This window comes from Cajanus cajan, chromosome 6 (assembly GCF_000230855.2).
Source record: "Cajanus cajan strain Asha chromosome 6, NIPB_CcT2T_4, whole genome shotgun sequence".
NCBI lineage: Eukaryota > Viridiplantae > Streptophyta > Magnoliopsida > Fabales > Fabaceae > Cajanus > Cajanus cajan.
In genome coordinates this window covers 2,535,640-2,562,912 of record NC_138522.1, presented here as the reverse complement: position 1 = coordinate 2,562,912, position 27,273 = coordinate 2,535,640, and the positions used below count along the sequence as shown (strand labels likewise).

Below are 27,273 nucleotides of genomic sequence, written 5' to 3'. Positions count from 1 at the left end.
AAAAGGCAAGATTAAAAGTAAAATATAACATAAAAACTAACCTGACTATAAGAAATTTATTTATTTTAATTAAGAAGATTACTTTAATATGGGTTTAACTTTTCCGAGATGGAAAGAATGGTCCTAAACTCTTCGCAAATACTTAATTATTACTTCACTTAATTATATATACATGAGATTCAATCAATTTCTAAAGAAGTTAATTACGAAAATAGTAAAAGTGTCTCAATATTGTAATGATAATACATGCGACACACACATATATATATATATATACGAAAAGTTCAAACGATATCGGTGTAACTTTTACTAAGTATTACGCCGCTCAATAACTTTATATTAAATAAGAATTTTATAAATTCAACCGTTAGATTGAAAGTTATTTACTCTTAGATCATATATACAAAATTTTATATTAATCCAAGATGATTTGATACTTCATTCTAATAAAATAAAATTGACGTAATATATTTATTTAAAAATATACTAAAATATGAACACTTTGATTACCCTTAAGTTGTTGTTCAATTTTAAAAAAAATTGATATACATATATAAAGTGATATGAATTTTTAATCTAACGGTTGGATTTACAAAATTCTCATTTAATATAAAATTATTGAGCGGTGTAACACTTAGTAAAAGTTACACCAGTATCGTTTGAACCCTCCACTATATATATATATATATATATATATATATATGTGTGTGTGTGTGTGTGATTCATGTGACAATACTTATTAAAATAAGAATATAAAAATAACAATTCTTAGATTAAAATAAAATAAATATTTTGAACACACACGAGGTGGGACTATTAAGCACTTAACATTAGATCAAAAGTTATAGTTGTTAGTCTGGACGCATCATTCGGCAAATAGATTTTATAATTACATTAAAGGTTTTTCAAATATTTATAACTGTTATTATTAATTAAAGAAAAGTTTGTGAAATTATATATTATATTAATTATTATATATAAATTTATTTTATTTATTTTAACGTATTTTGATTATATATTATGATTTTGATTAATTGAGAGATTTTATAGATAAAAATATTTTTAGATAAGAAAAATAAAGATTACAAAATTATTTTATTTGAAGATATATTATCTTATGTATTTATCTATACAATTTTAAATAATTACTTGGGTTATTTTATAATTATGAGTGTTATGTGATAAAAAAAATATTTTCTAGTTAATTATTATAGATAATTGAGTTTTTAAAAGAGGAATATCTTATGGTAGATTCAACATGTTTTATTGATGGGTTATACGAGAGTTATGGGTTAGTGTTCCCTATGGATTTATTAACAGTCTAGGATTGTCTCTCATCATTAATATGCATCTTTGTATTCTAAAGAGAAGAGTGTGACTCATCATTGAGAGAGAACAACAACAAAACATAAGACTAGACAACGATTTTCTAATTGTAATCAGAGATTTGTTCGTCGTTGAATTAGACTAAATTTGGATAGTAAGTTCATAAGATGTTATTCTTTATTTTCAATGTTTGGATCGTCCAAAGAATGTCTAGAGTGCGAGAAAAATATTTAGCACTAAAAGCTCTACTTTTAGGGGGTTTTGATCTTCTTACTTCTCATCGAGGAGGAAGAACTAGAGGCTATTTGAGACGACCTTGGATATTCACATATGGAGTTTAACATCCATTAAGGTAACAGAGAGTGAGAACTAATAAATGTGGATTTTACTTGAATTTCATGTTTAAGTTAACACTTATTCATCTTGGTTTTAATAGAAAATCTTCAACTTATCCCTTACTTTTATTCATCTTAATAGTATCACTTATTGTATAGTGATTAAGTTATTTTGTTGAGAGTTGATGGTTTTTATTAGTGATGTTTTGTTCCTTGTGTTGTAGGTCTTGGAAGTTAAGAATTTTAAGAAATCAGGAACCAAACAACTTAGCCCTTTAAAAGGGTTGAGCGCTTTCATGGTTGCAAGCATCAATGGATCAAGAGAACCAAACAACTCAGTGTAGACCCCTAAAATTGTCCGGGTCGGAAATAAAGCTTGAAGACTCTCGAAGACCAAAGGAAAGTCAGCCGGAAGGACTCCTGGAAGACCCTGGAAGACCCTAGGATGATTATTCGTAGGTTTAGAGGTCTTAGAGTAGCAAAAAATAAGAAAGTGGAGGGAATGAAGCCCAATACGGCCTCCCAAAAGTTCAGTACGGCTGTATTGAACATTTTAAACTACAATACGGCCGCACTGAACTCAATACGGCCGTATTGAAGTTTCTGAACTTCAATACGGCTGCACTGAACTCAATACGGCTGCACTGAACTTCAATACGGCTGCACTGAACTCAATACGGCCGTATTGAGGTTTTTTGAACTTCAATACGGCCGTACTGAATTCAATACGGCCGTATTGTAGTTCAAAACTTCAATACGGACCGTATTGACCCCCAGAGGCCGTATTGCGCCTCATCCCTATAAATATGACGTCAATTGGACGTCATTCCACACTTTTACACTGAGTTTTAACCCTCTTCTTGAGTATTCTGGGTTTTTTTGAGCAGTGCTCTGCCTAAAAATCACTCGGAGAGTTGATCCGACGAAGTTCTTGAGTCACGAGCCATTTGCTTGAGTCTCGAACCTAGTCGAAGGGAAATCCTCCGGATTTCCATAGTTAAAATTTTATAGGAGGCAGCGAGCGGTCTTGTAGAGGGAGGGAACGCCAAAACGCTTCCTAATTTCTGTCAAGATATATAAGAAAGCACGCTTCAAAGGTTTATCTCTTTAAAGTCCCTTCTTTTACCGCTTTCTGTGTGTACATATTTAAACTGTCATCATGTAGATAGTTAATTTATAATTGCTTAGAATAAATAGGGGTAATTTAGTAATTTCGCACTATTATTTTTAAATAATCTGTCATAGGGAACCCGAAAGGGGCGCTGTGGGGTGCTAACACCTTCCCCACGCGTAACCGACTTCCGTACCCGACTCTGGTTGTAATGGCCGAAGTCGATTTTTGAATCGATTGCCTTAAACCTCTTTTTCCAATGTTTTGAGTAAAACATTGGTGGCGACTTCATGAACCCTTCCTTTTTATGAAAACCGCTAATCCATGGAGGGTCCCGCTTGGGATTAACATGGATTGGTGAGCCTTTTAATAAAATTGCTCGTTTGACAAGGTCTCAGTTTGAGAATAAGTCATTCTAGCAATCCATATTTTTAAACAAATAAAAGAGTCCAACCATCCTTCGCGAATGCCGAAAGCCCGTTTCGGGCCGGTGGCGACATGTACATACACCTTAGTTCACATTTGTAATTTTTCCATTTCTTCCCTAGTGATTTTTTTACAAAATCTTCACCACGTGCGGCGATTGAGAATTTCCTCTACATAAATAACACAGAAGTAGTTACAAGGTTATGTAAAACAAGCAAAAAATAAAATAAAATAAAATTATATTAAAAACTAATGAGAATAGTTATTTCATACCCTCACAAGCTCCACCAATTTCTTTTTTTGATCTTGATCAAAACTTCTCCAATCATCTATGTTTAAAGGTGTTAATTTTGGATTTCTAGCTATAATGCCAAGAAAGCTAGCAAGCTTTCGACCCTCTTTTCCTATGGCTTGGTTACGATTATTGAATTGGACATCAATTGTCTTCCCATGAGGCATATTCCATATATCTTTTAATAAAGTAGGCCCACGAACCTTCCTTGTCTCCAAAGAACCTAACATAAAAGTATTTAAATGTCATGGCTTAACTAAAGAAAAATAATATTATAAAACAATTATTCATTACAACCTGATTCATCATTTTGCTCAACATCAATGCTACCTGAATTTTTCAATCCATTTGACTTGGGTTCACAACAATTTGGGGTGTTCATTAATTGCTCTATATAAGGCTCCACTTCATCATAATGTCTATCTACAAGTCTAAGATTATTTTTTCTAGGCATTGTGATATAAAAATGTATTCCCTGTAAATGATAAACAATAAACCATATTTGATTTACAAGAACAAAGTTAGTATATATCAAAATTGATATGTATATGACTTGCCAAAAAGGTAGCATGATGAACTTGCCTTTATTGTTTATAACTTGCCAAAAATGAATGTTGCAACAACCAAAGTTATTTTTCAATTAGACGTGACCTATAAAAAATTAAGATAATAATATGTTAAATAACATATAATCAATTAAAGAATGGATAAAATAAAAAGTAAATGATAACATTAATATATAAGGATAAAAATTTAAAGATATATAATGATAGTAATACCTATATTATTCAGAATCACTATCAGATTCACTATCACTCCCTTCTTTATTTTTGTCTTCAACCTCATTTGAAGGAAGGTTAGAATGTACACCTATTTCAAGTATTGTCCCATCAACTCCATTTCTTACCCAATCATTATTATCATGTTCTAAGTCACAAATTTTTTCCAACAAAGCCAAGTCATCAACATCATTATGCATTGATAACTCAAACACTATACTCCTTTTATGTCCCATGTCAAAAATGTCTCGAGGTTTTATTTGTCTAGGAATAAACCATTGATGATCATGAGGATCTTGAACAAATATTACTTGTTGAGCTTGGCCTGCAAATACAAAAGGTTCATGACTTTCCCGATCACCAGAGTGTATTAAATGTGAGAAGTTCACAAGTGTGAAACCAAACCCATCTTCCTTGACTCCTCTACCTTGGGTTACATCAACCCAATCACATCTAAATAAAACAACCTTAAATTCATCAAAGTAATTCAACTCCACAATATCATTCAATCTACCATAATAAGTGATATATGTGGACTTCGGAGCATTATCACTTGTACTTGCATAACTCTGTGTCTTTGAAACAACCATGACACCACTATTTTGGGTCTTCATGCCCTCTTCATATTGTTTTGTTCGAAATCGATACCCATTATTTATATCAAATGCTTTGAATCTTCTTGCAATGTAACTTGGACCTTGTGCAAGGGCTTATAGATCATTTTGGACATCAAATACAAGCTCCAACTCCTTAACCTAACCATTAAGTAGTATTTATATATATACACACACACACAAACATAAATATCCGTATTAATTAATCTACATTAATAAATAATTAAATATTACTACTTACTTTCTCCTTGAACCAATCATGAAATGAATTAAAATGGATATGATCAACTTGATGTTGTGTAAGGCGGCGCTTATGATTTGATCTTTTGATCTCATTTATGTGGTCACTACACAAGTAACTTATATCAATATTGTTATCAAACAAAGATATATATAACAAAGATAAATATATACTACTCACTTTTTGTAATTTTCAACAATATTGGATTCACAATTGAAGAGCACATATCGATGCGCTTGCAACCATGTTTTATCATCCAACAAAAATACTTCTACTTTACCATATGGTTGCCCAATGGTAGGGAAAAGACAACTTTCTACTTTATCACCTTGATGTTCAATCTCATTTTTACTCTTTCTTGACCAATAATACCTTGAATATCCACCTTCCAAATATCGAGAGCAAAATGTCAAACACTCATTTGCAAGATATGCTTCTGCTATTGAACCTTCTGGACATGCACGATTACGAACATATGATTTTAAAGTACACAAGTACCTATGGCATAAAATAATGTTAGTAGCCTACAATTTAAAACTTTTTATAAAATAATACTTGATGTGATTCTTCCTACCTTTCAATTGGGTACATCCATCAATAATGTACCGGCCCTGCGATTTTCGCTTCAGTTGCCAAGTGAATAACCAAATGTACCATAATTGTAAAAAAAGATGGGAGGAAGAGTTTCTCCATATTACATAGTGTTAATGCAATTTTTTCTTCAAGTAAGTTTAAATCTTCAACTTTGAGTACTTTACTGCAAAGCACCCGAAAAAATGTGCACAGTTCAATCAAAACAGAACTCACCTTTTGATCTATTGTTCCTCGCAAAGCTAGAGGAAGAAGTTCTTGCATTAGCACATGGCAATCATGAGTTTTCAACCCTGAAATGTTTCGTTTACGAATGCAACGTGAGATGTTAGATGCATAACCATGTGGAAACTTAGCATTTTGAAGTACTTCAAAGAACAACTTCTTTTCCTCCAATGACATTGTAAAATAAGTAGGGGGTAGATACATCCTCCCATTAGCTTGTTGTTGAGGCCATAAGCTTTGTCTTATGTAAAATAAAAATTAATATTAATGGTAATTTTTAAAAATTGTCACTATAAATAAAGTTTTTTACCGACTAATTTTTATTGGCCACTAAAAACTTTAATTAAAAATGATATAGAGGCAATTGTCTTATTGTCACTAAATAATAGTCGTTAATGATATTTTTTGTTGTAGTGTACAAATTAATGATAAAATCTAAGATTCATTCAATCGAGGGGTGATGTATTGATGTAGGCAAAATAAGTCACTTTGAAAAAAAAATAATCAATATATAAGATGAATAAAATGAATCTTCAATAATTACAAAAAAGAAAAGGTCATGTAAAGCGTTAATATATAAAAGAAGATTAATTCAATTATATGCATTGACCTCTAATTAAAGTACAAATGCTAATAGTTACCATGTTATTCATTGATTTTACCAATCCCTAAAATTAACTATGCGTATATGTCCGCATATATATGGTATTTTTTCTAAGATAATGAAGCACGAACAAGAAGAAAAGAAAAATGGCATTGGTTCATAAACCATTGCATCACTTGCATGCACGTAAACGACCATCGACACATATATAACATGAAGTTCGCAAGCCAAATTTATTGGTCTGGAAATAAGCCAGTGCTGGTGCTTGAAATATCGTGAGTAAATAGATCAAGAAAATGGAGGAATTGGCAAAAGTGGTAATTATAGGGGAGGTCCTGGTGGGCTTGCAATTTCAGCATGCTTATCACAAAAGTGTATCTCTCACGTAACACTTGAGAAATTAAGAGAATTGTAGTGCCTCTCTTTGGAGAAAAAATACTTATGATAGAGTAAACTTTCGTTTGGCTAGCTTTGCCTCTCATGCCTCACCCACCCTCAGCCCCAACATTATTCCTATGCAAAGCAAATTTTCTTCAATACATAGACATGATACATTGCACTTTTCAGCATAAACCCTCTCTACTCTCGTTTTGTTGAGTCTGCAGAGTATGATCAAGTAGAGGATAGAAGCAAAGAACACTCAAGAACCCTCTCTACAGTGAAGGCTATATTCCTAATGTGCCAGGACTAGGAAGCTTTGAAGGAGAGATAATGCACTCCAAATACTACAAATCGGGTTCAAAATATGAATCTAAAGAAGTTTTGGTAGTTGGTTGCGGAAACTCTGGCATGGAGATTGCTTATGATCTCCAAGATTCTGGTACAAAAACTTCTATTGTTATTCGAAACCCGGTAATTTTCTTAAATTTTTTTTATAAATACCATATATAGATTAAATAATTACCTTTAGAATAAAATGAAAAATGTTTGTAATTAATTTAATTGGTAGGTTCATGTCCTCACCAAAAAATTGATCCATCCAGGTATCGTTTGTTGAAGCATTTACCGTGAATATTGTGGACACTATCTTTACCTTTTTTGGCAAATACAGAATATGGCGATCTATCTAATTACGGAATTTATCATCCCAAAAAAGGACCGTTCTATCTTAAGGATGTTACCGGAAGGTCTCCAGTTATTGATGTCGGAACTATTGCAGAGATTAAGAACGGAACACTTAAGGTACTTATAAGTTATAACCATTAATTCATGCAATCGTTACATTTATATAATAAAAGAGAATATATATATATATATATATATATATATATATATATATATTTACATTTTTGAAAATAAAATATTCTTGAAAATGCTATGAATAAGCGAAAACAAAATTTTCTCATGATAAAGTATAAACTTATTGAACTTTATATTATTTTAAGAAAGTTTTACATTATGTCACTTTTTTTAATTATGGGGATTATTTCTAGATTTTTCTTCTCATTAATTTGTACTCTGAATAGGTAATTTCTTCTTCTATAGCAAGAATCGAGGAAAACAATGAGGAAAACAAGGCCACCTTTGAAAATAATGAAGAAAAGAAGTTTGATGCAATTGTGTTTGTTACTGGGTATAAAAGCCAGGTCAATACATGACTTAAGGTATGATATATATATAACTTGTAGTTATTAATTAGTAGTTTTTGAGCAAAAGTTTTATTGTTTTCAAATCTCTCAAATTTTAATATTCTACTCCTTATCTAAGTTGCCAAAACGTGGAATATATGGCCATTTCTTCAAACAAATGACAATAGTAATATTAAGTGTGTTTGAATTGATTAAATTGATTAATGTTTATTGTAAGATTACAAATATATTTTAAATGATGAGGAGATGCTGAAAAATGAATTTTCGTACCATTGGAAGGGTGAATATGAATTGTACTACGCAGGATTGTTAAAAAGTCAAAATGGATATTGAGACTATTGTTAACGACATCAATCGAACTCTTAACTTACATTAGAAAGTATCTTTTATGAGTCATTGTCACTTAACTTTCAATAAATGGGATTGCAATTTTTTTGTTGAGTTTAGTTTAATTTCATGTATTGTAGTACTTACATGAAAAATAAAGGACCCATGATTAGTAAATATATCATATAATAGTGAAGCTCAATAAAGATGTTTCAAAATTTTCTTTCAACATGCTTAAAAGTCCTAAAGAACACATCTCTTGAATTTCTCTTCCATTATAATATTCTCAAATACATCTAATAGACTTATCATACTCAATTAGGTCATAATATTTTTTCTATCAAAGTTATTCACATTTCCTAAACAAGTGTAAACATTGTAGTTTCAGGCATGGGGTAGGGCCGACATAGGTTATCCTATGCTTGACATAGTCGAGGTCAAAAGCCTTTAGAAGAATTATGTCCTGTGTGGTTTGTCCCCGCCCAACAAGTTAACGACAGGGAGTCTCATGGAGATCTCACTTGACATGAGAACTATCATGCTCGATGTTAACACCACCGAGAGCACTTTTTGACTCTCATGCTTGACGCGTACCTCCCCACGCCTGGTGCGATTGCCACAAAGATCCAAGCTCTTTTGTCACACCCCATGCTTAGTGGCCCCCGAGTGGCGTCCGCCATGGTATCATAAATGAAACTTTTGCATAATTCATTAATTATACTCACATCAAGTTCTACAATTCTCACAAACTCATTTTTAGAAAAAGGGTTACCTAATCATAATTGTTCCTCCAATAATTTGATTTGTATTTTAATTATTAGGATTCTCCCGAAAACCCACATACACGTATCGATTCACACTCATAGGCAATTCTATGGATGAGAAACAAAATTACAAATTGGGAATTCACAAACAATGAAGATTTACAAATAGAGACAATATCACAAATCATAAACATAATTACATCATAACAACATAATTAAGAGGCAAGGGAATGATAGATTCATAGTACATACACAATTAATTTTGGGTTTAATCCTATATGCATTCAAATACAAACAACGGGATTGAAGGTTAATCCTGCTACCTGTTGGTTTTCTGAGCAAGCGCACCTAATTTTCTGTAATATAGTAAAAGGTTGTTGATCCTTAAGGACTTGTGAAGTAGATCTTGATTTCTATTATACTAATTGTTACGTGTAATTTCAAAGTTTGAGTATTCACACATGTCAAATATTTAATATGAGCAGTGATTTAACTTAAGTAACCAAAATCAGATTAAATTTAAGAAAACAGATATGATGAACAGTTGGGATTAAATTTCATCAATCTCCCTTCTATGTATTCCTATTGATTCTTGCAAATGATTCCATTACTCATTGCCATTGAGTTCTCTATATTCGTCCAGACCCAATGCCTTGGCATAAGAAATTCTAAGATATTTAACTCAATGAATGATTCCTCACTTCATTTAGTTAAATGTCTTGCATTAAGAATCAGAACTTGTTGCAACTATTAATTTCAAAACCATCCCTGGCTTTCAAAACTAATAGGTGATTTGTTTCAAATCTAGATTTAGAAAATGCTTTCCAACCAAATTCTAAATCCAAGATCAAAGATAAATGATCAGTTTATCAAAGCATTAAGAATAGAATACAAATCACTGACATTAAGTAATAGATGTAATATGTATATGAATCAAAAAGGAATACAAAGGAGTTTGATGATTACATTAATCCCAACCCTAGAGCTTTAGCTCTCCATAGAAGAAGAAAGCACAAAATAATAAGAGGAAAGGTAGAAGAAAAAGATCAGCCCAAGAAATGCGTTCCCACGAGCTCCAAGGTGCTCTGTTTTCTTTCTCCGTCTCTGTTCTTCTCTTCGTGTAACATCTGTCACTCAATTTCTCTCTCCTCTGCCCTTTTATAGTTGCTGGAATAAAAACAAAGTAGGCAGGAAAGAGAAGGAACCGCCCAGCGCTTGGAAACGGCTGAGCAGATTGAAGATGAAGTAATCCAAAGGGCTGAGCCCTTTTTATCCGTTGAGCGCCTGAAAGAGTCCTTCATTCTTAAGCAATCCAAAAGGGCTGAGCGCTTCAAAACCGCTGAGCACCTATGAGGTAGAGAGTACTCATTCTTCCAAGGCCAAAACTGCTCAGTGCTTGGAGACGGCTAAGCGCCTCTCCTCTGCTGCACTTGCTAAGCTCTCTGGCTTGAAAGTGCTCAGCCCTTAAAAGCTACAAAATAAGAGAAAAATCTGATTAAAAGACTCATCACTCCTTGTAATAACTTAATTTAAGAGCCCTTCTTTGATTCCATGTGTATTTTCCAAAATTATATCACGTATATACAAAAATTATGCTAGATAAGTATCTCAAATTGATATTTCATCATACTAATTATACACTTATCACTACCCCATAGATAACTCACACCTGAGACAGGGTTCTTGTTAAGATTTTGAGACAAGCGTACCAAGTCTCTATAATATAAGGAAGTAAGGGTTGTCAAACCTCAAGGACTTGAAAGATAATTGTGATTTAACGGATTATTGTTAATACTTGTTAAGGTAAAAGTTGCAATAAATTAATTCATGAAATTTTCATTAACAAAGATGGTTCAAACACTAAGAAACACTTAAAATTTCTAAAATAGAGAAATGTCAATATGTAAAGTCGTTGGGATTAAGTTTCTATCTCACTCTTATGCATTCCTATGATTCCTTCATGTTTAACTTCTATTATCCGATATCATTGAATTCACTAAGTTCATTCTAAATCAATTCCTTGAATTTTGAAATTCTAAGGAGTCAAACTTAATAAATGATTCCTCACTTTATTAAGTCGGAGACCTTATATGATGAGTAAGAATTGTTTCAACAAATAGTTCCAAATCTATTCCTAGCCTTTGAAACTATTAGGTGATTTGATTCGAAACTAGATTTAGAAAGTGTTTTCCAATCGAAATCCAAATCAAAGATAAAAAATAAGTGATCAATTTATCTCAACATTAAGAATAGAATCAAAATTACTAATACTAAATAACAGATCATTATATATATATGGATCAAAAGGAATACATAAGAGTTTGATGATTACATTTAATCCCAACTACAAAAGAAGATCAACTCCTCATTATGAAGAAAACCAATCTATAAACCATAGATAATGGGTATAGAAAAAGATAGGAACCCTTAGAACCCCCATTCCCAACTAGCTCTTGGACCTCGAAATCATTCTTCAACTCTTGCTCTTTTCTCCCTGTGTTACTCCTCTGTTTCCTACCCAAAATCCTTATATATATATATGTGTTGAAAATTAAAATAGAGTATGGAAGAGAGAGAGGGAACCATTGAGCCATTCCCAAAGGGCTGAGTGATTTGGAGAATTCTTTATTGTGAAGTAACTTCAGGGCTGAGCCCTTTTGAAACTACTGAGCGTTTGAACCCCCATGTCTGAGATGCACCCCTAGGACCAAATTGCTCAACCCTTTGAAACTACTGAGTGTCGCCACCGGCCCAAACGGGCCTCGGCGGTCGCGAAGACGGTCGAGCTCGCTTTTATTTTAGTTTTGAAAATGTATTGGATTATTAGAACGACTTGTTCTCAAACTGAGACCTTGTCGATCTTATCCAATTTATTTATTAAATGTCTCACCAATCCATGTTAATCCCAAGCGGGACCCTCCATGGATTAGTTGTTTTCGTAGTAAAAGGGTTCATGGAGTCGCCACCAATGTTTTACTCAAAACATTGGAAAAAGAGGTTTAAGGCAATCGATTCAAAAATCGACTTCGGCCATTACAACCAGAGTCGGGTAAGGGAGTCGGTTACGCGTGGGGAAGGTGTTAGCACCCCACAGCGCCCCTTTCGGGTTCCCTATGACAGATTATTTCTAAAAATAATAGTGTGAAATTACTAAATTACCCCTATTTATTCTAAACAATTACAAATTAACTATCTACATGATGACAGTTTAAATATGTACACACAGAAAGCGGTAAAAGAAGGGACTTTAAAGAGATAAACCTTTGAAGCGTGCTTTCTTATATATCTTGACAGAAATTGGGAAGCGTTTTGGCGTTCCCTCCCTCTACAAGACCGCTCGCTCCCTCCTATAAAATTTTTGACTTTGGAAATCCGATGGATTTCCCTTCGACTTAGTTCGAGACTCAAGCAAAATGCTCAGAACTCAAAAACTTCGTCGGATCAACTCTCCGAGTGATTTCCAGGCAGAGCACTGCTCAAAAAAACCCAGAATCCTCAAGAAGAGGGTTAAAACTCAGTGTAAAAGTGTCAAATGACGTCAAATTGACGTCATATTTATAGGAATGAGGCGCAGTACGGCCCCTGGGGTCAATACGGGCGTATTGAAGTTTTTGAACTTCAATACGGCCGTATTGAATTCAGTACGGCCGTATTGAAGTTCAAAGACTTCAATACGGGCGTACTGAGTTCGCCGCGGCCGTATTGCAGTTCAAAATACTCAATACGGCCGTAGTGATCCTCTGGGAGGCCGTATTGAGCTTCATTCCTCCCACTTTTCTTATTTTTGCTATCCTAAGACCTCTAGACCTACAGAGAACCCTCCTAGGGCCTTCCAGGAGTCCTTCTGGCTGATCTTCCTTCAGTCTTTGAGAGCCTTCTAGCTTTATTTCCGACCCGGACAATTTTAGGGGTCTACAGTACATGACAAGGTATAAGACTAGAGATGCCTTGATTAAAAGTAGACCAACTCGTATACCAAGGGACCAATGGACTGGTCTTGTCTCTTATTGGCTTTCTGATAAAGGAAAGGTAACAACTTTAGAAAAGACCAACACATAGTTTATATTTCTCTTTATTTTTTTATAAATATATTATATGATGTTATTGTGTATTTTAATAACAGAAGCGTAGCCAGGCAAATATAAATAATAGGACAAAGCAAAAGATGCCTCACACTGGAGGATCCAAAAGTATTAGAACCTTAATGGCTGAAAAGGTATTTGTGGATAATTTACAAATTATAGTATTGTTACATTTGTCTTGAGAATTTATTTGACATCAACTTAATCCTATTAGGCCATAGATGGGATGGAGCCTACAAGGGAAGAAATCTTTATATTAACTCATAAGAAACGTAAAGATGGAAGACCATTGGATGAAGTGTCTGCAAAAATAGTGGTTAGATTTTTTATGCAATTTTTATACTTGTTATATATTATATATGCCATTTGAATTATTTTGAATATTTTTATATTAATTGTGAGTATACAATAACTTCAAACTTGCTTACATAGGATGTGATGCAAGAAAAATTGAACAATAGTGAAGCATCTAATGAAAAACCTATTGGTAGTGTTGCTTGGGAAGGAGATGTGTATTCCCAAGTATTGGGGGCTGAAAGAAGTGGCTATGTTCGTGGCTTAGGGCTTGGTCCAACACCTTCTTTGTTGTGGGGTTCTAAATCTTCCATAGGAAGTACTTTTGCTGATAATATATCTAATGAGGTAGTACAAAGATTAGAGCAAGAGGTGAGGATGTTAAAGGAAAAACATGATGAAGAAATGAATTTGATGAAACAAAATCAAGATATGTTACTTTCAGAACTATCTTTCATTAGAAAATTCATGTATAAACATTTTCCAATGGAGCTATCTATGCCTCAAAAGTTCAATGGAAGCTCATTTGGACAGGTATGATTCAAATGCTTTTAAACAATTTTTTTTTTCAAATTTTGATTGTAAAAAATTTTATTTTCTTATGTCTTAATTAGGTCTTTGGTACTAATATTGGCCAGGAAAAAGCACCAGAAATGCCACATATGCCCTTTGGTACTCATGGTAATTTTTTACTGCTTTTTGTTTATTGTTTCAATCTTATCTAAATTTTTTTTTTCTATTTTATAGCTTACATATTTGTCTTTTTGGATTTGTAGAATCACAATTACCTACAAAATCTACTGCAACTGTGAAAACAGGTTTGGCCCATGTCTTCTTGTAATTTCTCAACCTTTTTGTTTGGATTTGTAGAATCACAATCAACTAAAATTCCAATTGTTATAGTGGAAACAGGTTTTAAAAAAATCTTGTTGCTTCTCTTTTGAGTATTTAATTTTTTTTGTATAGTAATTTGATTTATTATAATATGTAGAGGTTAACAAAACCAATATGGTTCAAGTTGATGACCTCACTTCCTTGCTCAAGCTTACTAGAAAAGATAATGATGAAGCTGTTCGCATACTATCAGCAAAGGCAATTGCCAATTTATCCATGAATGGTGATTATTTGATCTAAAAATGGATGTTGAAGTCCCTGTTGATTGAAACTACCTGCAGTTTTCCTTGTTCTCTTGAAAGGTAGAAATTGCATAGTTCAACTTTCTTTCCCACCATGCAGATTTCTAGATGTTTGCTGCATGTTTTTGCACCTTGCTATTTTGCTTAGATGTCACTTCGGATATCTTCTTGGTTGTGTTATATTTTCAACAGTATGCAATTGTCTCTTCACTCGTCCAGATATAGCTTACACTATGAATAAGCTCTACCATTTCATGCACAAACCCTTGGAGGAGCACTGGAAATCTACTAAAAGAGTTTTAAGATATTTGGCAGGAACACTTGATTATGGTCTTCATTTCAAAGCTTCACAACCTCTAGATATAAGTGGATATAGTGACTTTGATTGGGCTGCAGACCCAACAAATATGAAATCAACCACATGTTATTGTCTCTATCTTGGATCAAACATTATTTCATGGCAACCTAATAAACAAAAGGTGCTATCCCAAAGTAGTACAGAAGAAGAATTCAGCAGTTTGGCATCCCTATCTGCAAAAATTTCCTACATACAATCCTTACTCAATGAACTACAAATTCCTCTAAAAAGAACACCTATTGTATGGTGTGACAATATGTGAGCAGTGCTATTAATAGCTAATTCTGTCCTTCACAATAAAAATTAAACATTTTGAATTGGATATTTGGTTCATTAGAGAAAGAGTTGCTACAGGCAAATTGATAATAAAATACATTCTTTCCAAATTTCAAATTGCAGATTTATTAACAAAGGCTCCTACAACAACTATTTTTTGGATTTGCGACCCAAACTCAAAGTATCACTACAAGAAAAATGCAAATTATCGACGGATATAAATCTGTCAAAAAATTTATATTTTCGATAGATTTTACTGACAAAAAAAATTCGTAGGAAAAGTTATATTACTGACGGATAATTTCTGCCAAATACAAATCTGTCAAAGAATTTATATTTTTGACGGATACAAATCTGTCAAAAAATTTATATTTCCAACAGATATATCTATCGATAATTTCCAATGGATTTATTCGTCGATAATTTCTGACAGATATAAATCTATTAGAAAACTTATATTTCTAATGAAAAAAATTCGTAAGAAAAGTTATACTACTCATGAAATATTTTTGACTAATTTATATTTGTCAAAAAAATGTAATAATTTTTTGACGATAATTGACAATCATATATTAAAAAAGATCAATAAAATTTTAAATATATATATATATAGAGAGAGAGAGAGAGAAAAGGAATCAAATGACTTACAAAGTAACTCTTTGTAAAGTTACTTCGCTCAATAACTCATGGTACATGTTGAATTTCATTGATTCAACTATTAAATTAAAAGTTATTAAATTTTACTAATAATTAATATAGAAAAAATTGATTAGCTTTGGAATAAATTATTTGCTAATAATATAATTAAAAGATTAATTATTTTAAATTATTTAACTTGAATCTTATTGATAATTTATAATATGATCTTAATAATTTTGTATAACTAATATCTGGTTTTTAATTTGATATAAACATAATATGATATAATTAGATAAGATTTTAAATTAGTATTTTATTAATGGTTAATAATTAGAAAATAAAACAGGGATAAATACATCTTTTGAATTTTATATCTTATATTTAAGATAAATAAATATATTAAGTTGAATAATAATTTACCGACGGATTATTCTCGTTGGAAATTTGCGTCTTTCTTATAATGTATATCAGAAACCTACTGAGTTTGAAAGGAGGTATAAGGAAACCAAATGTGAATTAAGAGTTAATTTTCTTACTCCCATATTTTAGGAGATATATATGTTTCAGTTAGTTGTAATATTACAACCCTTTAAATACTCTCATCCTCTTATATTTCATTAACTCAATAATAATTTGATTTCAGCCTTCTATTCTTCCTTTCTCTTACTGTAATTTCTCGTTACAAATACCATCTTAACAATGGTTTTTAAGTCTTCATAATTAAAATCAGTGGAATTTCCAATTAATTTAATTCACGTATATCGATTATTTTTTGTGTTGATTGAACATGCAGTGGGTATTTTTAGGATGGACAGACGAGGAATCTAAGCTAGTGCTGCAGAATTGTTACAAGGCACTTCCAGATGAGGGAAAAATAATAGTTTGCGAACCCGTGCTACCGGAGCTAATAGACGAGAGTCACCGAACAAGAGCATTACTGAGTGGTGACATATTCGTAATGATAATGTACATAACTAAGGGAAAGCATAGAACTGAACAACAATTCAAACAGCTTGGTCTTTCTGCTGGTTTTTCTCGATTTCGTGCCTTCTATATTGATTCTTATTTTGCTATACTCGAGTTTCACAAGTGAGGAGTAGCTAGCCTTTGAACTCTATGTGATGTTACTAATTAAGTCTACTAACACCATGAATGGTGGGCAAAAATTAAATCATGAGACTGCTCCATGATTATATGAATAAATCTTCCTCCTAATAATAAATTTGGAATTGAGTCCCTCATTTTTTTTTGGGTAATTGAAGAAAAATAAAACAAAACAACCAGAAAAACAAGATTACATGCGCAAGAACTTGGTGTCTACTTCATCGACATGAAGCGCAAAACTAATACTAGGAGGGAGTCTTCTAAAACTTGTAATGGGATAGAAATGAAATGTCATACCCCATCTGTGCTCTTCATAATTCCACCGAAACCAACTTGATCATGATTACTAGTGTAACTACTGTCGACATTCTCCACCATTATGTCATCCTGGAAAGCATGTCACATTGTCATTTTTTTTGGTAATTGAAGAAAAATAAAACAAAACAACCAGAAAAACAAGATTACATGCGCAAGAACCTAGTGTCTACTTCATCCACATGAAGCGCAAAACTAATACTAGGAGGGAGTCTTCTAAAACTTGTAATGGGATAGAAATGAAATGTCGTACCCCATTTGTGCTCTTCATAAGTCCATCGAAACTAACTTGATCAGGATTGCCAGTGTAATTGTTGTCGACATTCTCCACCATTATGTCATCCTAGAAAGTATGTCATATTGTCATTTTTTTTTGGTAATTGAAGAAAAATAAAACAAAACAACCAGAAAAACAAGATTACATGCCTAAGAACCTGGTGTCTACTTCATCGGCATGAAGCGCAAAACTAATACTAGGAGGGAGTCTTCGAAAACTTGTAATGGGATAGAAATGAAATGCCATACCCCGTCTGTGCTCTTCATAAGTCCACCGAAACCAACTTGATTAGGATTGCCAGTGTAACTACTGTCGACGTTCTCCACCATTATGTCATCCTGGAAAGTATTTTACATTGTCATTTTTTTTGGTAATTGAAGAAAAATAAAACAAAACAACCAGAAAAACAAGATTACATGCGCAAGAACTTGGTGTCTACTTCATCGACATGAAGTGCAAAACTAATACTAGGAGGGAGTCTTCTAAAACTTGTAATAGGATAGAAATGAAATGCCATACCCGATTTGTGCTCTTCATAAGTCCACCGAAACCAACTTGATCAAGATTGTCAGTGAAACTGTTGTCGACATTCTCCACCATTATGTCATCCTGGAAAGTATGTCACATCGTCAATGGACCCAACATTTAGGAGAATTTGTGGCATAGTAGCGACCTATCTCATTTGTTGGATAAGGGCAGTATTAAACAATGAGGGGTTCTCATTGGAAAAAACTTGGGCATTTCGGGATCTTCATGTCCACCAAATGATAGTTAGGGATGTGAATATGTTAAATTAGGCTAAATTTCAAATATATAGCTTAGACTCGTTATATAAAATTAGTCTAAATTCGGTCTATTAATATTTATCATAAATTTTATTTATAAGTCTAAGCTAACTTTTTTAAAGTTTGATTTAACCTATTAACTTATTTAAATTATTAATATTAATTATGTCAATAAAATTAATTTTTAAAAATAAATAAAATTATTTTTAAAATCTACTCAATATTATTAAAATTTAAATTTTAAAAGAAATATAGGAGAAATTTTGAATCATTTTCTATTGAAAGAATAATTCATGTATACTTATGTATATTGATGTACACTCATACACAGATCTTAAACTTATAAACTAGTTATTAATATTAATTGGGTTCTCAATTATTATTATTATTATTATTATTATATATAATTTTATGAAACAAATAAAAATTGTATCCTTTAACTATTTTCTATTTATCATTTTATAGGTCTTTAGAAGCAAGCTTGATGTTGCAGGGACTTCCTTTGAAAGTTAGGAAGAAGCTCCAATATATTGCCCCTAAAATAAGTCAACTATCAACCATATAGTAGTCAAAGTTCAATTAAAATATATTTTACGTATGATTTATTTATGTTTTATATTCACTAAATTATAGTAAGCACGTCAAGTTAGTAATCATAAGTGCGACTATTAATATTAATAATTATTATAATATATATATATAATTTTATGAAACAAAAATTGTATTCTTTAACTATTTTCTATTTATCATTTATTTTCATAAGTCTTTGGAAGCAAGCTTGATATTGTAGGGGCTTCCTTTGAAAGTTAGGAAGAAGACTCAATATATTGCCCCTAAAATAAGTCAACTATCAACCAAATAGTATAGTCAAAGTTCAATTAAAATATATTTTAAATATGATTTATTTATGTTTTATATTCACTAAATTATAGTAAGTACGTCAAGTTGGTAATCATAAGTGTGACTATTACATGATAAATGCACATGCTCACCATCATTACTGACAACATTACAAAGTCATGGAGAAAGGTAATATATTTTTAAATTAAATTAATTACATTAAATGATTATGCAAAAGTTTAATGATCAATTAATGTTTAACTTATCTCTATTTTGAATTAATTGTGTAGATATTCAAAAATTCAACTCCATTTGCTTATGAAGACATGAAAGATATCCACAGAAGATGGACTTTTTTTTTTCTTGAGGCAATTGAAGGTTGATTTATGTTTTTCTAAATTCTTTTAGTTTTCTTTTTGTACATTGACTAGTTTAGTTTAGATTCATTGTTATTTGATAATATTTGTATTATGTTATAGTAATTGTGATGGAAATCTAATCCCCAAAGATCCCTTTGGAAGAGGTAAGACCAAGAAGGGTGAAGGTTGATCCAAGGAGGCTCACACTTGAAGACCATTGGGCCTTTAACTAGGTCCATGGTTAGGAGGCTAAAGGAGGCATCTAGAGAGGAGGTGCTTCTTAGACCTATGCTCAATATGAGTATTGAGTATGATTCCTCTTTTTAGTCTCATAGTCTCTATTGTACATACATTGTATAGTTTGATTTCTTGTACCTTGTATATAGTATATACTTGTATAGGTGTATTTTTGCCTTTGTATTTGTGAGGCACTTTATTTCTTTTTATTAGCTATTGTATATTGTTTCTAGGGTAGGTTACTTGGACACTTTGACTCCATTTAACCTAATCTAGAAATACACTCTTTTCTTAGTTTTCTAGTAGTAGGATTGGGAGTGACATTAGTAAGCTAGAGAGTGTAACTAGCAAGCTAGAGAGTGTTACTAGCAATTGGACCTAGAGATGGGCCTAGGCAAAATTTTACATATTAGACTCATTTTACTCCTAATTTTTCATAGATTTGATTTAGCTAGGTTTCATTCACATTGGATGAATCTAACTAAACCAAATCAACATTTTTTCAAAACCGGTTGGAGTAAAATAAAGTCCATGAGCCGCCCACCTTGATTTGTGTTCACATTGCTTGTTCACACTCAAGCTTAGAAGCTTGAAGCACAAGCTTCTCCTTAGCTTGCTTACCAAGCAAGCTAAGTGAGTAGCTTGCTCTCCAAGCCTCTAGACCATGGATGGTTAGCTAGACCTTACCATGGTTCCTAGTGAACCACGGTTAAGGCTAGCTTGCTCTCCAAGCTTCCTACTCCTATATTTTCGTTTTTCCTTCATTATAAAACAATTTTGGAGATATTGAGATTTCATTTCTGAATAATTGTTCAGATTTCTCTCTTCTAAAAGTCCCTAAACCTCTTTGATATTCATCCAATTCTCTTATCCCTTCACTAGAAGAGTGTGGTGAGAATTGAAGAGACTTATCTCTTCATCAAGGAGTGGCGTCTCTTGGGAGATTTCTCCACCAAACCATGGTGGTTCTAAGGTCTCCTCCTCCATTGGAGACCTTAGCAAAGCTTAGGAAGAATCAAGGAGCCAAAGATCTAGGGAGGAACTTGAAGAGGATTCACATCAATCCGGATTCTCCAACAAGTTTTCCATCAAATTGTCATTATTATTAATTAATGACAATTATTGTTAAATTTAACTTTCTTGTTAACTCTCTTAATTAGTTTGCTATGTAGTTTAATTTGTACATTTTTAATTTAAATAATAGATATTATATTTTATACTTGTATTGAATTGGACAATAATATGTTGTTTTGAACTATCTGAAATGTATTTCTGTTGTGCAAGTTTTGAAAAGTTTAAAAAATGAATAGGATATTAAAAAAATTACACATTCTATGATGGATGTAACGTTTTCTGACATAGAAAGTGCACCTTCTATGACAGGTAATAGCATACCCGTCATAGAATATAGGTGTTAATGTATTAATATTCATCTTGACCTACACTTACTATGAGAGACACTAACCATACAACATAGAAAGTGAACTTTTTATGTTAGATATTGATCCGTCATATATAGAATGTGCAAACATTTTATGTTATCAAGATCTATTACATTCCTGATCAACAAAAAATATCCAAAATACCCATCATAAAAGGTGATTGCCATAATAATATACCTAAGTTTACTTCCACCGTAAATTTGCAATCCATTAAATAAGTTGTCTCTAATATTTCATTTCCTCATATTTTTCAACAAAAATAAGTCACTTTCTTAGAAAATATATATATCCTAATTTAATATACTACATAAGGAATCTTATTAAATTTTTACTAGAAAGTATATTTAATATTAGATGATTAATAGGAGTCTTATTTAATTTCTATACAAAGCAAAAGAACATGGTCATTGTTTAGAAAACACTGGTTTTGTATCAAACACAACATTTTTCAAAATATAAATAAGATTAATTCAATTATATGAATATTCATCTATAGTTCTGTATGTAGTCAAGATTAATGATGATAAGATTCATTCCATTGACCGAGATATCAAATGCAAGAAAAATAAGTTATTTTTAAGAAAATATGCAATATAAGATACTTAATCAATTATTATAAAAAAGGGTCATGTATACTTTTAATATTTTTAATATATATATTAAATGTGATTAACTAAATTATATGCATTTAGCTCTAAAGTCCAAAGGCTAATATTATTCATTAATTTTACAACCCTTAACATTGACTATACGTATCTCCTTATGGTAGGTTTTTTTTAGTAAATCATAAATAGAAATTCATTTAAAATAATGAATCCCACCGGAACAAAAAAATTTCCTTGGTTCATGAACTACTGCACGCAAATTAGCAATGCCAAATGTATATAATATAAACTTTGGAAGCCTTTGAACATAAACAAGTAATTGTGAGTAATATCGATCAAGAAAGTTAAGAAAATGGAGGAAGCAACAGTGGTAATTGTGGGTGGAGGTCCTGGTGGGCTTGCAATTTCAGCATGCCTATCAGAAAAGTGTATCTCTCACATAATACTTGAGAAAGAGGATTGTAGTGTCTCTCTTTGGAGAAAAAATGCTTATGATAGAGTAAACCTTCATTTGGCTAGCGAGTTTTGCTCTTTGCCTCTCATGCCTCACCCACCTTCAGCCCCAACATTCCTATCCAAAGCAGACTTTCTTCAATACATAGACACATACATTGCACGTTTCAACATAAACCCTCTTTACTCTCGTTTTGTTGAGTCTGCCAAGTACGATCAAGTTGGGAACAAGTGGAGGGTAGAAGCAAAGAACACTCAAGAAGACAAGGTGGAAGTTTACGTGGCTAAGTTTCTTGTGATTGCCACAGGTGAAAACAGTGAAGGCTATATTCCTAATGTGCCAGGACTAGGAAGCTTTGAAGGAGAGATAGTGCACTCCAAATACTACAAATCAGGTTCAAAATATGAATCCAAAGAGGTTTTAGTAGTTGGTTGTGGTAACTCTGGCATGGAGATTGCTTATGATCTCCAAGATTTTGGTGCAAGAACTTCTATTGTTATCCGAAACCCGGTAAAAAATATTTATTTATTTTATTCCCGTATATAGTATAGATTAATTTCCTTCTACATAAAATTAAAATGTTTATGATTAATATAATTTGTAGGTTCATGTCCTCACCAAAGAATTGATTCATCAAGGTATGTGTGCGCTGAAGCATTTATCGGTTGATGTTGTGGACACTATGGTTACCTTTTTGGCAGACATGGAATATGGCGATCTCTCTGAGTATGGAATTTATCGCCCCAAAAAGGGACCATTCTATCTTAAGGGTGTTATTGGAAGGTCTCCAGTTATCGATGTCGGAACCATTGCAAAGATTAAGGATGGGGCAATTAAGGTACTCACAAGTCACAACCATGCATGCAATTGTTATGTAGTTTTAAAAATAAAAGATTCTTAGAATGCATACCTTCTCAGCAATCGAAAACATTTTTTCAGTGATGATATTTAAGTACAAATTTCTTCAACTTTTTATCTTAATAATTGACGATATAAATATATTATTCTTAAGAAATTTTTTAATTGAATCAAAGCAAAATTTATAATTAATAGTTGAGATTGGAACTTTTCTTTAATTACAATATTAAATTTCACTTTAGTATTGGGATCTCCTAATTCAAGATTTTTCTTATGAACTCTCAACAGGTAATTCCTTCTCCTATAGCGGGAATTGAGAACAAGAAAGTCATTTTTGGAAATAATGAAACAAAAGAGTTTGATGCGATCGTTTTTGCTACTGGCTATAGAAGCATAGTTAATATGTGACTTAAGGTATGAGATATATAAGTTGTAGTTATTAATATGTAATTTTTTAGCAAAAGTTTTATTTTTTTCAAATCTCTTAAACAAATTCTAATATTCCACTCCTTATCTACATTGCCAAATAGTAAAGAATATATTTACCCATTTAGTCAAGCAAAAAGATAATATATAGTAATTAAGAATGATTTTAATTAATTGATTGGTGTTAATTTATATTGCAGGATTACAAATATATTCTAAACGATGAGGGGATGCCAAAAAATGAATTTCCAAATCACTGGAAAGGTGAATATGGATTGTATTGCACAGGACTGTCAAAAAGAGGTTTATTTGGAGTTAAAATGGATGCTGAAGCTATTGTCGATGATATCAATCAAACTCTTAACTTACATTAGAAAGTGTCTTTCCTACGAGTCTCTTGCACATAATTTTCATAAATGAGATTACAATATATTAGTTATGATGAATATATTTTTAATTTCATGTATTGTAGTACTACATGAAAACTAAAGGACCCATGATATGTAAATTCATCATATAATAGTGAAGTTGAATAAAATGTTTCAAAATTTTCTTTCAATGTGCTTAAAAGTTCTAAAAGAATGCATCTCATTAAATTCATCTTTCATTCACTCCATAGCTACATAACAACTTATTTCGATGATTAACATTGTTTATATCTTTACCATAACCATTAAACAGTGAGATGTAGTGGGGTAACAATGGATATAGATTGAGGAAATTAGTGGTTCGAAAATTTTCTGCAATAAATATTCATTATTAAAGTAACAATATTTAATATTACTTAAAATGAAAATTTTATATTGGTTATAGAATTGTTGATGTTGATCATACTCTTGTAGAACGAAAATTATTTTTTCTACCTGACATGAAATCGATGTAAAAAACACTACCTCCACTTTTAAGTTTGTCACAATATTTTATGTTTGTGATTAGTTTGGATGTTGTCTTAACAATGTCCAAACATGTAAAATTAAATTTATCTTTAATTATTTGACTAATGATACTATCTTTATGTATATAATCAATTAGTGTATAAGATAAATTTTTAAGAGAGATTTCTAAAGAGATTTTTAGAAATTTTTAAAAATATTCTTTGATGAGATATTACTTAATTAGAATAAATTTCTTGCAAGATTCTTTGAAATATGACTTATGTATTTATACATTCATGTATCTAGGAAGAATTGAATGACACAAAAAGATAGTTCTTTTATAGATAAGATTTGTTTAAAAAAGCATACTTGAAAGGAAATTGTGAGAAATAATTGTGGCAAAAAGGGCAAGAATTGGGAGAAGAAAATGGTCAAATGCAACACACATTTCAAGCTGAGAATGAGTTTTCTTATAAATATAAATAATAAATATGAAAAAAAAAATTATGTTTTCAAATTATTGTTGTAAAGATAAGTACATCTATGAATTCTAAAATAAAATTATGATAATAAATATAGAGACCCAACAATATGAAAGATAGAGAGTAGGAACTCGAAATATAAAGATAGTAGGCGCGCAAGAGCCCTAAATACAAAAGTAACAAGTATAAAGACTCAAAACATAAAAGCAATGTGTATTGAACCAAGCCAAAAGATAAAAATAGTAGAAAAATCGACACAAAACATATACTAGTGTGAGGATCCAAAACATACAAGCGATGAACGAAGAAACCTAAAATATAAAAGCAACGGGTGTGGAAACATAAAAATAGCATACGCAAAATAACATTTTTGCTTGTTTCTCTTTTATTCATTTTTATGTTGGACTTTTTTTTTTTGGAAAGCAACAATTTTATTAAATAAAGTCAATTGCGCACAAGAAGTGCCAATTGAGATAAGTACAATAGTATCATTGAATCCACATTTCAATACTGTAATGTCAAAGAATAGCAAATACATAGATTCACTCACAGCAAATTGCAGTATTGTAGCAAACACATAGATTTTTATGTTGGACTTGCTGATTCAAAGTCATCAAATTATGTGAGATAGGAGAAAAAATAATTGACACAGAAGTAAAAATAGAGAAATAATGACACAAAATTAAGTGTCCAAAATTATTGATAAAATCCTTTCTGTACCAACCTGACTTAAAGCCGAGTTTAACCGAGCTCATAGCACGGCTTGACCGAGATCATAGCTCGGGCAAGTTGATGATAATACATGCCGAGCTGAGTTGACGTAAAGATTATATGTGTTACACTAGGCATAAAGAAGGGCAATATATCTCAATATGTTAATGACATTGAATACATCATTTATGATAATCGGCTCAACTGCCGAGAAGGAAATAACCGCGTAAGCAGTTATGCAGTTACCTGAGGAATAACCACAAAGAATAGGTAAGGATATAATGATAAACATGAGGGATATTCAGATAACTAACTTGATCGTCGGAGTCCTTTTTGCAGGTACATCCAAGGTGCATGAGGAAAAGATCAACCGAGAAGTCTAATCTTGGAGACTAACTTCATTCAATTCCTTACAAGAGCAAAACCGAGATGAAGAGGAAGGATGTAATTTCCCCGAGCTAAGAACCAACCTGATTCTTGTAAGAACATTTGGCACTAGAAGGAGGGCCTGGTAAAACTTTTCCTCCTTCACCCTTATGGTTTCAACCTGAAGTCAAACCAACAGAGCGACAAGTATACCGCGTCCAAACACACCAAATATGGAAGATAATTCGGCCCTGCGACGGTTACTTGAACAGATAGAATTGATGCAACAACAACATACGGCGGCGATGGAAAATCTTCGTAAATAGCATGAAGCCGACTTGCAACAGTTACGTGTCGTACATGTCGCGTTCAGAGCCCAATGGCAGCAAAATCAACCGCCACCATACACTCACCACGCCAGCCATGTTCCTCCTACTGCAGAAGAGCATTAATCTTCTCCCAATCCTACATACCCTCCAAAACCCAGTCGGACTCATCGATCTGAACACACTCACATCAGTCGTCCTATGTATGATCCTCATTCCACTCGACGACATCCCTTCGTTGATGGAATCATGGAAGTCCCTCTTCCACCTGCTTGGAAACCGTTAAACATTGACCGATACGACGGAACCACTAATCCCGACGAGCACATCGACGCATATGTTACCTAGATCAACCTTTACACGAATGATGACGCCATCATGTGCCATGTATTTCCAACCTCACTCAAAGGGGCTGCCCTTAGTTGGTACACACAACTACCACTCAGATCTGTTGATAATTTTGACACCTTGGTTCGCCTTTTCTCTGCCCAATATGCCACTAGCAGACCTCATCACATTACTTCGGCCGCGTTGTCCAACCTGCGACAACAAGACGATGAATCTTTGAGGCATTTTATGGAACATTTTGCTAGCGTTTCCATCAAAATCCGTAACCTTAATCCTGAAGTCACCCTCCATTCTATGCTTATGGCACTCAAGCCCGGACCCTTTGTTGATAGCCTTTGCTGACACCAGCCAGCAAGTATGGACGAACTTAGAGCACGCGCGGCCGGATACATCCAAATGGAAGAACATGCTGAATTCTGTAACCATATTCGAGATGGCCTCACTGTCAAGGGAG

The 27,273-nt window shown here is 32.4% G+C and overlaps 1 protein-coding gene and 1 pseudogene across 2 annotated transcripts; both read left to right on the top strand.

Annotated features, from left to right (window-relative positions):
* The first annotated feature begins 6,690 nt into the window (after positions 1 to 6,690).
* On the top strand, positions 6,691 to 8,527 carry LOC109819367 (putative indole-3-pyruvate monooxygenase YUCCA10; annotated as a pseudogene).
* Positions 8,528 to 21,698: 13,171 nt separating this feature from the next.
* On the top strand, positions 21,699 to 27,067 carry LOC109816780 (putative indole-3-pyruvate monooxygenase YUCCA10). Of its 2 annotated transcripts, XM_083076371.1 has the most exons (4): positions 21,699 to 22,937; positions 23,032 to 23,265; positions 23,574 to 23,699; positions 23,912 to 24,001. In XM_083076371.1, the coding sequence occupies exons 1-3, from the start codon at positions 22,326 to 22,328 to the stop codon at positions 23,691 to 23,693; spliced, it is 966 nt and encodes a 321-aa protein (XP_082932497.1). In that variant the 5' UTR covers positions 21,699 to 22,325; the 3' UTR covers positions 23,694 to 23,699; positions 23,912 to 24,001. The 2 variants fall into 2 exon arrangements, with proteins under 2 accessions (XP_082932497.1, XP_082932496.1); XM_083076370.1 differs by lacking the exon at positions 23,574 to 23,699 and having other exon boundaries at positions 23,912 to 27,067.
* Positions 27,068 to 27,273: the final 206 nt, after the last annotated feature.